This window comes from Hetaerina americana, unplaced genomic scaffold (genome assembly GCF_022747635.1).
Source record: "Hetaerina americana unplaced genomic scaffold, ioHetAmer1.1.p SCAF_8, whole genome shotgun sequence".
NCBI classification, from domain to species: domain Eukaryota; kingdom Metazoa; phylum Arthropoda; class Insecta; order Odonata; family Calopterygidae; genus Hetaerina; species Hetaerina americana.
In genome coordinates this window covers 46,068,862-46,081,606 of record NW_027287427.1, presented here as the reverse complement: position 1 = coordinate 46,081,606, position 12,745 = coordinate 46,068,862, and the positions used below count along the sequence as shown (strand labels likewise).

Sequence of the window (12,745 nt, the reverse complement as noted above, 5' to 3'; positions counted from 1 at the left end):
AAATGAAATTCAGTATTTTAGTTTAAAATTTGTATTGACGTTCGATTGAACTGCCATTTCCCCTTCATCTTTTTCGTGAGTTGGGAGTCGATCAGTAAGTACAAATATTTTGTAGTGTGTATGAAAATTTAATTGTATAGTTACTTAAGTTGTTTTAATTATATATGTAATGTAGTTGATGGGTTTACTGTATCGATTGGTAATCATAAAAATAATATTTAATTAAGATAGGACTACATTGGGGCCACGTGTGTTACAGTTCGGTGAGCTGTAGTAGCGTGCTTCCATATTTGTTATAATTAATGTAATTTTTATCTATAGGGTTCTACAATTTGAATTACATCAGTAATTTCTGATCTTATATCTTTGATGTGTTTACAGGTTGAGTCAAAATGACCAACTCGAAAGGTTATCGGCGAGGAACAAGAGATTTATTTTCCCGGAAATTCCGTAAACATGGTACCATTCCCTTGTCCACGTACCTTAAAGTATACAAAGTTGGCGATATTGTAGATATTAAGGTATGCATATTTTTATGTGATAGCTTCTAATACTATCGGGATGTATTTTCTACCCCCGTGCAATCTAGGATTTCTGTTAAATTTGGAATTTGTATTGTTTTAGGGCAATGGCGCAGTGCAGAAAGGCATGCCGTATAAATTTTACCATGGCAAGACCGGTCGTGTGTATAACGTCACCCCACATGCACTTGGAGTGATTGTGAATAAGAGAGTTCGAGGAAACATTATTCCTAAGAGGTGGGTAGTTGTTCGTCGTATTAGTATTGGCAACGTGACTATAACAATTTTCAAATTAACAAAATGCTTCATTGTTTCTGTAGAATCAACATCCGTGTGGAGCACATTAATCATTCAAAATGCCGGGAAGATTTCATGACGCGTGTGAAGGAAAACGAGAAGCTGAGACTACTGGCCAAGACAACAGGAGCTAAAGTATCACTTAAGAGACAGGTAATAGGTCCAAATAGTTCATACTCCAGCAATCTACAGTTGTCGACATGGTATAATGTATATAAAGTGGTTTTATGGCGTTAGGTTATTATCATTTTAAAAGTGTTAATGTACATACGTTATAACTATTAGCAAAACTAACGTCAACATTAAAAAAAAATACTTTCACCACATTTCTCATCGTCTAATGAGGTTGAACGATGTACCGATTGACTTCAATCTGAGAGGAAAATGTTCACTGAGACCACAAGTGAGGGGTAGCTGGATGCACATTAAATAGAACTTTGCTATCCCGTATTGTCAGTGACGAGGAGTCCTTGAGTCTGCTAGTTCCTGTATCTATTTAGCAAATTTTATATACATATGATCCTAGCGACCAATGTATGTTGGAGTGCGAATATTTGCAAGACCTCGGTGCTGAAACATGCGCATCTGAATTTATTTAGTAAGTTCAATCTAGCATTGAATCGCTTTCTTCTAATGATTCCTACCCCAAGTCCATAAGCATTGCAGTAATGCTTTTCGTTTTTAAACAAAACGAGCTGTTCGGCGTTTAACCTTTTCAATTTCCCAAGTAAGGCCTTTTTCACTCTTGATTCCATTTGCTACATGCATATTCTAAACGATGCCTTTTGTAAGGCCTCGTTTAGAATAGGCCTAGTGTGGAAACAACGTTCCTTGACCTTGGAGTCACTTCTGCCAACAATGCATGTAATAAATCCCAAAATATATTTTCATAATATGTGTAACAAGTTTTGGCAGTCAATTTCAATAATTACTCTAGTTAGATTTAATGAACATGTCCCACTGTTTGCTTGAATTATATTTCGTGAGTACTCATTTTAAATTACTGAATGGTTTGAGATATCTTCTTTTGTGTGATCAGAAGATTACAAAGTCAGAAGTAGCTAACTTGATTTTAATTAAAATAGAAAATTTATATTTATGTACTGTGCAAGGAAAGAGAGCTGGGTACTGCAAAGGAGAAATGGGTATTGCAAGCTGCAATAGAATTCATAGGAAAAGGGCAAGGAAACCATGTATTATGGATGAGGTTATTAGAAATATAGATTGGAGAAGAAAATCAAGAAATATGATGCCCAAGTTAGGTGGAAGGAAGTGAAAAGGATTCAATGATAAAATGAGGCAAGAAAGAAGCATAGTGGAATATGCAGTCAAGGATATTGAAAGCTTCGAGAGAAAGGGTGAAATTGGTGTGCTAAGGTGGAAGTGCTGTCTGGAAGTAAAATGGGAAAACTATTGCAAATAATCAGTCGGAAAATACTTTAGTTGAGTCAGAAAAGATCTAAGAGAGATGGTGAACATATGTAGATGAACTGTATGTTTAAGAACTTAGGCCAGCAAATTTAATCATATAAAGAGAGGATGATGTAGATGAGGATAGGTTCATACTTACTTGATGGTGACATAGAAAGGGAATTAATATTAAATAGTGTCAGATGAAATTGCAGTGGGACTACTTAAAAATTCAGGAAAAGATGAGAGGAAATAGTTTCAATAAAATAATTAGTAGTATTTATAGGTAAGGGATTTGGCGGGAAGACTTCGTCTGATCAGTTTTAGTTCCTCTTCTAAAAAAGGAAATCTAGCCATATGTGAGGAATTTTAAACATTTAAGTTTGATTTTGCATGCTGCTGAAATGGTTCTCAGAATCATCAGCAATAGGATGGAGAGGGGGGGAAATGATCACTTAGGGAATGGCCAGTTCGTACTCGGTCGTCTTAATTTTGGGGGTAGATTGAGACCATGGAGTCCCTTCTTCTACTTGAGAGAGGCATGATGCCATAGCAGTACTGAGGTCACTAATAGAGAGGAATATAGAATACAATTAAAATGTATTTGTCTGTTTAGTGGATTTCAAGAAAACATTTGGTGAAGTGAATTGGGTGAAATTAATGATTATTGAAGCATAAGAGACTAATCTAATAACATGTCTCGGATGCGAATGAGGGATGGAGGGTCTGGATGGGGCAGGGTCGTCTAATGTCACCTGTGTTGTTCAACGTATATGTGGATATTATTGTAACTATTCATTGTATGACATTATACTAATCCTGAGACAGAAGGGAAACAACATCCTGTTTATTACAATTATTTCTAGATGAATAATCATTTATTAATTAGTTATTTATAAGAGTAAAAAAATCTGGTTTTTAAATAAGCTTTCTTTCCCCTAGCATAGTATGAAATTAATTATGGTTTCCTCTTTTTTTCATTGCCTGGTCTGTATATAAACTACCTAATGCTGTATTTGGATTACATTGGCTCATTGTCTTTTTCTTTTTCCTTTCAGCCAAAGGAGCCCAGAAAAGCACACATTGTTAAAGGGAAAGAAGAGCCTATTATGTTAGCTCCAATACCTTATGAATTCATTGCATAAAAAGTGTATCAAATCAATTTGACTATAAAAATTATACATTGCCAAATAAGTTTTGTTTATTGCAAATCCTGATGCCTTTAATTGACTGATGCATTGCAAATCAGTCATGTATCGAGACATTCAAGAAACACTTGATCATACAGTAGTATCTTTTAGCCGCAGCAGCCGCTACAGTAACTTTTAACGGAGTCATCCGCTAATTAGTGAATGACTCCGTTAAAAGTTACTGTTGCGGCATCTCCCACAGTTTCTTTGGGAATTTGTCAAGATAGAAACAGCCTAAGTGTTTATAGTTGACTTAAACCTCGTGGACTGTGGCACATCGCACAAGACTACGAATGCCTGTGACATTGTATGTACAGTATTTTGTCACAACATCTTGTTCCTTTAAAAGCCCCAAAATTTCAGAGTTAAAGAGGACGCCTTGATAAGTTAACTGGCTAAAGCACTCGACCTAATATTAAGGGATCTGGGTTCGTATCCCAGTCAAGGCAAATGATTTTTACTCTCTGAAATTGTTGCATTGAAAGTATGGGCAGTTTCATCTGAAAGTTCATGTTATTGTCATAGATTGTCTGATACTAGACAACTCACTTTATGGCATTATATGCGGTAAGCAATTGAAGCTGCAAATCTTGCAGGTTTCTTCCGAGTAGGTCCATTTTCTAGGACAACAGTTTCACTGCCATTGCAGTACGTGTCTTCAGGTCAGAAGTGGTTGATGCTGATTTTTGTCTTATTTAGACCTGGCTTGACATATAAGTGGTGGGAAATAATGGCTTTCTTTGGCAACCAGTTAAGCTTCTTGTGTGTTGTACTTGTCCAGGTTTGCTCTGCCCGGGCTGAAAGGCATAGTTGTTTGTTTTTCGTAGCTCTCATGTGTTCTTGAATGCGGCACCTAAGTCCTCATGATGTTTCCCCAATTAGGATTTCCCTCAGTTACACTGAATTTTGTAAATGCCACTTTGTAATTCCAATGGCCAAGAAGCCCAGCAATTACAATGGAAGGCAGCTAAGTGCTTTTCCAGCTAATAGAAACTTGTTTTAGCCAAAAAATGTGAGTCAACCAATCACAGTATACCTCGGATGGGAGCTCTGTATGTGTCTGGTGAAAATCAGAATCAACCACTTCTGTCCTTAAGACACCAATTCCAATGGCGAAACTGTTGCCCTAGAAAATGGACCCATACAGAAGAAATCTCAGAAGATTTGTACCTTCGATTGCTTCATTCCACAAATGCCTTCGAACTATATGCAATTATATTGCACATTTTGTCATGATATGGTATGATGGGGATGCTCGTGATAGAATAATTCATTTACATGAAAACTTACCTGTGTAATGGCCTTTCGAATGCTGAACTAGTAAAGGAGTCTATTATAAGCCATTTCTATAGTTTCAGGCATATGGAGTCGATATTGATAGTGAAGTCAAGAAGTACATAGGACATTTAACTGAAGAGCTATCCTGATGTGAGGGAATTCACACTGAATATAGAAAAGTGGAGGTAGCGTATCTTACAATTGAAATACTAATAATTTACAATTAACTTCTGTGGTTGATATTTGGTTTTCAATATTAAGTAAAATTATCTAGGTACTTTTTTCTGTATGTTAATGGTTAATAATTTACTGTGTAATTTAGACCTATGTTGTCCAGCTTTGGAAGAGAAAAAAACTGCCATAATAGGTGGAGAGCAAAGATTTGCGAGGGGAAAATCTTTTCTGCATGATGGGTGTGAATATAGGTTTTTTTAACATGTATGTGTGCATGGCATAAGGACCTTGTGATAGCTACATCATTGATCAATACCTTTACAGCAAATTGGTCTCGAAGTAGTGAAAAAGAAATGAGTAGAGGTGCTGTGGGTGCTTGGAAATCATATTTTTAAGTAAACCAATAATAATACCGGTGTTGTCGAGGGAAATAATTATAGTTCCATAGTACACTCAGTGCAAAAATATTTCATCCAGTTGTACGAGAGAAAGTGATTACGCAGAATCTAATCAACTTAAAATAAGAATGTGCTACTCTCAAGCCTAAAAGATGGAAAATACTGGTCGTGATTGGTGTTAAAGGAATGGCAAGTAAGGAATTTTGTGGCGATTAAGTTAATATAGCAGGAACATATTCTTGTAATTACAAAAGAGAAAAGCAGAGCTTTAGAATGTAGTAGAGAGAAATATTACTATTAATGACTAAGAGGAGGTGAATTGTAAATAAACATAATTTCATGTAGCCCTCGACCTTTAAGGTAGATTTTAGATAGAAACATTGAATGCCTCTACATTTTTAAGCCTTGCCTAACTTAGACTAATTCATAGCATTTACTGGGGAGGAATTGGGCCGGAAGACTGCGGTTAGGTGTACCTATTTCAAATAGGTGAAGGCTACATCATGTGAACTAAAGAACAATGCTTGATTTGGCACACAGCTAAGGTGGTCCTCAGGATCAGAAATGAGGGAATGGAGATCAGAGCATGTTTACTTGGAGGATGATCAGGTTGGGTATAGGGAGGAGAGGCATGCACGTGCCATGCCATTGCAGTAATGATGTCACCAATAGAGAGGAACATAAAATAAAGAGAATTGGGAAACTAATAAATATTGCAGAATATATGACTAAATTGTAGGGATAGGAGACTAATCCACAACACAACTCAGACCGCTCAGATATGATTAAGGGACGAAGTATGAATGGGCAGTGTTAGGAAGAGGAGTGTGGTAGGGTTGTGTACTTTCACCTGCATTGTTCAATGTATATGTGCAGGAAATGATTAAAGAGGCATGGGAAAAGCTGGAGATATGAATGAAAACTAGTGGAGAATTCATAAAACCAATTGGGTTGTGAACTCAGCTGAGTAAATATGAAAGTAAGGGCAGTAAGAATAAATGTAAATAAAACAAAGCTTATGCGATTTTACTGAAAGAGAAAGGCTAAACCTTTATAAAAAAGCTTAAACATTAAAATAGGGGAGCAAACACTAGAGCAGGTGGAACAGTTTACCTATCTCAGAAATGTTTTGGGCCAAAATGGTCAAAGTAGTTCTGACATGTGGAGAAAAATTGCATTCGGCAGAGAAGCTTTCACTATGAGGAGAGAATCTAAGCCATGAACGTAAATGTTAAGAAAAGGCTCATCAGAACTTAGTTTAGCTTTGTTAGGTATGGAAACATGGTCATTGAAAAAAGATGATAGGTGTGGATTGGAGGCTTTTGAAATGTGTGAGTAAGAGGATGGAAAAGGTGAAATGGATAGAAAGGAAAACAAGCAAGGAAGTGCCAGTCATGGTAGGGGAGTAGAGAGGATTGTTGGAAGACATCTGAAGGAGGCAGAGAAATGGACTCAAAGCATTTTGATTAGCAATGTGATTTTCAAGACTGATAGAAGGGAGGGTGACATGAAAGTAAGTAAGTGGAGGGAATAGGATAGGCATGTTGGACGGAATAAAGGGAGGAAGTATGTAAATTGTGTGATGTGGCATTGAGTCACGATAATTTTTCATTTCCAGCACCATTTGACATCACTGATGTATGGCTTTATCTTTTCTGCTTCCTATAATTAGTGTTTTCTGTTCCATTGCAATATTGAATTTAATCTATCCAGCTCAAAGTAGCATATTACTGCAAATGATGACTAGGTATCTAAAATGGAATGCAAAAGCTATTTGGCCCCTCTTCTTCCAAAAGAGCATTCTTTTTACATTTTATGCAAACTGGTCTCAGTCCCTGATGTGCCTGAACAACTTATAATTATGATTTGATGATGCAAAGTTTGTAGGTCAATCTTTACACAATAATTCTCAACAGGTCAAATAATTAAAGAGGCCACTATGCTTTTGGCTTGTACCCAGAATGATAACACTCAGGGGTATTATATCTCTGAATTTGGATATGTATGTATGCTATTAACAGAAGGTTCTATTACTGTTTCATCCATATTTCTGATAATAATTTCTTTTCATATGATTACATGTTAGTGATTACAGTGCATATCTAACAAGTCCTCTCAGAAACTATGAACATACAAGTAAATTAAGTGATTGAGAAATGAACATGGTATAATTTCTAATTACTGTACAGAATATTAAGAGTAATCAAATTTTCTCTATTGTTCTGAAAATGTGCTTCTAAAACTACTGTTAATTTGTGTTATTTAGTGTTCACTAACCAGGCCACAAATTTTGATGAAACTTCAAAAGGATAGTACTAAAATAGTAATCTATGAAGTATCCTACTTAGGGTTACTGTAACCAATTGTTTAAACAAGAAAACCTTGAAATTCTACATTCTATCAGGCAGATCCTGGCCATAATGTCAGATTAGTTGAGAGCTCATCAATAAAGGTTGATAGAATGTTATTTCAGAAGATTGGTATAAATTAAAGGTAGGTAATTTGAAGATAAGAGCAAATGATAATGTGGAGGAAAGGTGGAAAGAATCTTGTTATCAGCACTGGCTTATCCTAATGCAACATTCAAGTTTATCCCACTGTGGGGATAAATTTCAATGAAATATAAAAATTAAGGTAAGTGATGTTATACAATTATGAGTCTGAAAATAATAGGAAAAAAAATAAATACAAGTACTTCATGATTTTTATATTCAAATGGAAGCTCACCAGTTCAATCTTACAAAACCAAATTGATTATGAAGATATAGATTTTATTTGATAGGAGCAATCTTACTCAGCTATTCCCACTTGCAAAGGATTAATTAAATATATTGCTACTGATAGATGAAAGTATATAATTCTTGTAGTTCCGCGGTGATGTTATCTACCTCCATGACCGTATTTAATTTCATTTCCTGTAATGCCCTACCTCCAAATCAATTATGCATGAACCTAAGCTATCCTCTTAGACGTCATATTCCCTTTCTGTTTAAAATTCCAGGACTGTATTTATCTTCACCATGTGGTTCCTCTGAGTACTCTTCACATCCCTCTTGAATTTTTCTCTTGTCGATTAATAATATTCCTGCCATATAGTTGACGTACAAGGATTTTCCTTTTGTACTTCCTGTCATTGCTTTTGTTACCTGTACACTCATTTTTTCATTTCTCTGTACATAGTCCATGATGTAAATTGCATCTTCAATCATGCTTCTTTTGCTAATTAGATTCTTGTCATACTTCATTAGTTATCTCTTTTTACTTCCTTGACCAAATGCAGGGTTTTCATCCTTCTCCATTGTCTTCACACGTGCATATTTCTAATCCTGATCTTTAGCATATTTTTCTTTTCCAAATTATTATCTCAATCGTTTCTTTTGTGGCTTTTGATATCCCAATTCTGAAATTCCAATCTTTCTTTTACCGTACACTTCTCTCTGTCATCACTAATAAAAATGTTCTCTGCCTTTGGGCACTTATTATTTTTTGTCCCGATAAATGCAACTGACTTCTATTTCCTCATTTGTTTTCCCCATTTCATCCTCTTGAATCTAACATTACACTTTATCAGCACTAAAGTATGTTCTTAATCCTTATCTACTCCCACAAACTGCTAATTATTTCAGCTGTTCCTGAATCTGTTCCTAAACATAATATAGTTGAACATATCTTTATGATTCCCCGGGTATTTCTCATTTCTTGTTCAAAAATTTAACTTGCTAGCATCTCTTCCTTCGCCTGCCCCCCTCACTCCAATTCCTCATTACTATTGTTTTTACCCTCAGGGACACGTAATCATGCCCACTAATTGATCGTATACCCTATTTCTTCCTTCCGATCATTACTTATAGGCATTTAGACCATAATGATGACCAAATTCATAGGAAATAATATTATATGATTCATAAGCCCTATTTTTACTATTCTTCTTCATTACTTTAAGTTCAAAACTACTGCCAACTCACTAGTTATCTTACCCTCCATGACATTTCGGTAACGATTGCTCTAATGATTCCTTAATTGTTATTGTGGATCGATTCTTATAATCATCACAGTTAATTGGGTAACTTTGTATCCAGGGTATCTAACAAGGCGCTTTCTTCCCCTTGGCCTTGATATCAAGCTGTCGCCGAGAGAACTTCAGGCAACTGACTCCCATCCTAACTTAATCCTAAGACCACTATCAACTTTGCCAAAGTCCACTGCTTGTTTGTAAAAAAAACTAAAAAATCTATTTCTCCTGAAAGAGTGCATCAAAGTACATGTGTTTGAAGTAAAGAGTGCAAATAGTATGTACAAACCTGATGCTTAAAAGCATGCAAAACTACAATGAGCATCCGAGCATCAGATTTGCACACCAGAAAATTAGCTCTACACTCAACTACTTCCAATTATGATGATTTCTTTTTGATGCTGATCATCGGTTGGACAGAAAAACAGTGAGGGTTGAGAGACAGCATGGTTGGTTCCTTGTTACTAACTATGAAGGCATCTTGGCTGTGGTTAGCATTACCTCCATGTAGAATTTTACAGAAAGGACTAACTATCCGACAAAGGCTGGATTCTGAAACGGTCGACCATGAACCTGGTTAAAAAGGGGCCAAACCCACACATAATGAGCATGCATCTTATTCTGATAGCACATTATCTGAAAAGACAACACCTATGACGAAAGATGACTCTTTGGCACAAAAAAAGAAGAGCAAAGAAATTTTGCATTCTTGAATGGATGAAAAATATTATATAGCAACAAAAAGTAAAAGGAATGGAAGTGCTTTACAAAATGTTTCTACGTAGGTAAGACAGAAAAGAAACTAGGACTCAGTATCATGTTCAGATATGCTCGTCCTGACGATTGACAATGATTTGTGTTAGATATCCTAGCGTGCAAACTGCCCGCAATTCACGAAAGACATGTTGGGGTGCATAATATACATTACAGGCGTTTAGGGCATGTGAAGCAAAATAAAGTGGGCGTGCATTAATAATCTGGAAATTTTTACTCTGCAAAAAAAAGCCAAACTAATCTGCGGTCCCAGCTTACAAAGTAATTAATTACAAATTAAAAGTTCGAATCGTATCTATGGTTTTAATTGATACATAATTGAGCTTTTCATTCTACAATCCTGAATAACATGAGTTATACCGGGTATATTATGCTTTTGATCAAACATAAGATATCATAAGTAAAGTAGAGTTTGAAATATCAATGTAAATTCACAACCCCCATAAATCCAGCCTCCCATTGCCACCAGATTGGTAGAACAATATTTCAGGTATCCTAATTTAACAATTAGCAACTGAAGCAAGTTACTGCTCTCTCTCTTCATATATATACTGAATAATATCATCGGTTTATGGAAGATATCCATACTGTGGGCCCATTGATGTTATTGTTTCTTTCTTATAGTTATTAAATGTATATTGACTCCAGGAAAAGGCACGCAGACACATTCAGTATAATAGGTAAAGATAATAAATGAATAGTTAATAATTACTTACGTCAAACCTCTGAAGAACAGTGGATGTATTGCAGGCATTCAATCTTAGGAGCCACTTGTACCATCTGGTTGCCTGTAGAATTTTAATTGGTTTTGAGTGTTTAAAGCAGCTATCAATGCACTGAGATATGAATTCAATTTTGCATAATTTCTTATTTTATGTATCTAATAACACTCTGCACAATGGGTTTCTCTAGGTGCACACCCCATTTGTCTGTCAAACCTCCCACCCAAATCACCACCTTAAATTCCAAGTAACATTATTACATGCATAATATGTTTACTATTATCTGATCTTACATTTTGAATTAACTGTAAATTGCTAGTGAAAATTAAAATAAATTTTATTTAGTATGATCATTGCATTTGAAACTAATTAAAATAGAGATAATTACTGAATTGTACTCATGTGCAATGTGATAAATATTATCATTCAACCGCTACACTTAAACAAACACTATTTTTTGTCAAATTTATTTTATTAATTAAAACATTTGGGTAAATAGTCTATTCAACAGCCCAAAAGATTTTTAATGATAAGGCTTGCATCATGAAACCCCCTTGTGGGCATCCCTGCTATAACCCAGCATCCAAGCCTGCAGCAGGGTGAACCTGCAACCTTGGACCTGTGTGTGGGCACATTACTTGCCAGGTTAGCAATGAGGGATTCTTTCTATTCTCTGTTAACTTATTATTAATACCACCAACTCTATTGTTGCACTACTCAACACTTCATTGAAATATGAATATTTCAGTCCCTTGTTACATAAAGTATGCAACTTCCTTGTCCCACATTTTCATTACTTCCTTAACTATCTACATTAGTGGGTGGCAACACCAAAGTTACAGCGAATTGGCATTTATGAACCAACTGCATTATCAAATTCAAAGAACTGTGGGAGATGCCGCAACCATAACTTTTAATGGAGTAATTTCATTTAAAGTTACTGTTATGGCATCCTGTGCAGTTCTTTGCATATGTCTAAGGTAAACCCTAAACCCAACATTTTTTAGACACCTTTGTGTCTAAAATGTTGGCTTTAACCTCATGCACTGTGGTGCTAAAAACATGAGTACAATTACCTGTGACATTGTAGGTACGATATTTTATCATAACGTCTTGTTCCACAAAAGCTCCCAAATAATTCAGATTATTAGAGGATACCTCAGTAGTTTAATGGGCTCAGATCCAATGGGCCATGTTGGGCACTCGGCCCAACATGGTGGGATCTGAACTAGAATTCCAGTCAAGGCAAATAACTTTTACTCTCGGAAAATGTCTGTATTTTAACTGTATTATGTTAAGAATGCTCTGAAGCATTAAATATTCTTACAAATATTAAGGATCATGATGCTATACTTTTTAAAGCTGGTCCTTCTCTTAATTCTCACTAATACACCTCACACCTTAATCACCTTGCAGAAAACACAACAATTCAAACTGTTGACCAAGGAAAGAGCCATACCCATGACCATCATCTTAAGTTTGATTAAAAATTATTATTACTAATAATTAATATCACTCTTAAAACTGATAATTTCACCAGACTAACCAGAGAATCTGTATCTTCATGCATAAAATTAATAACTTACTACTGAAAAATACTAAATCATACATAATTAGATCTTACTCCAGTTGCTAATAGTTAAATTACCCACTACATGCCTGTTACCATGTAGCAACAGCTGCAAAAACTATTGATGCCTAATGGCATCATAAGTTCTAGCCAGCAAGGCTGTTTCAACTTTGCTAAGCATACTTTGGGACCCATGTATAACTGCAAAATTACTCAATGGCTCATGCTCTCCCTCCATTGTAATTAAATATCAACAAGACTTTACTAGTAGGTAGGTTGAAGTCAGGAAAATCACAGTGTTGTCATAGCTTTACACTGAACTCTCGCATGTGTATACATTAGTAAATCCACAGTGCAAGTTGGTCTTGAATGTTGCTTAGCTATTGAATGGAAGGTACA

General features: G+C 35.6%; 1 protein-coding gene across 1 annotated transcript; it reads left to right on the top strand.

Moving 5' to 3' along the window:
• The first annotated feature begins 4 nt into the window (after positions 1-4).
• RpL21 (ribosomal protein L21) lies at positions 5-3,407 on the top strand. The gene is made up of 5 exons (XM_071596472.1): positions 5-94; positions 382-521; positions 625-758; positions 842-971; positions 3,287-3,407. Exons 2-5 carry the CDS (start codon positions 393-395, stop codon positions 3,371-3,373), a joined length of 480 nt encoding a protein of 159 aa, XP_071452573.1. The 5' UTR covers positions 5-94; positions 382-392; the 3' UTR covers positions 3,374-3,407.
• The last annotated feature ends 9,338 nt before the right edge of the window (positions 3,408-12,745 follow it).

Excerpts from the sequence above, each read along its gene's own strand:
- RpL21 (XM_071596472.1), top strand. The coding sequence starts at position 393 with ATGACCAACTCGAAAGGTTATCGGCGAGGAACAAGAGATTTATTTTCC. Across the intron at positions 522-624 it reads GCGATATTGTAGATATTAAG|GGCAATGGCGCAGTGCAGAA; the intron begins GTATGCATATTT and ends GTATTGTTTTAG. Across the intron at positions 759-841 it reads GGAAACATTATTCCTAAGAG|AATCAACATCCGTGTGGAGC; the intron begins GTGGGTAGTTGT and ends TTGTTTCTGTAG.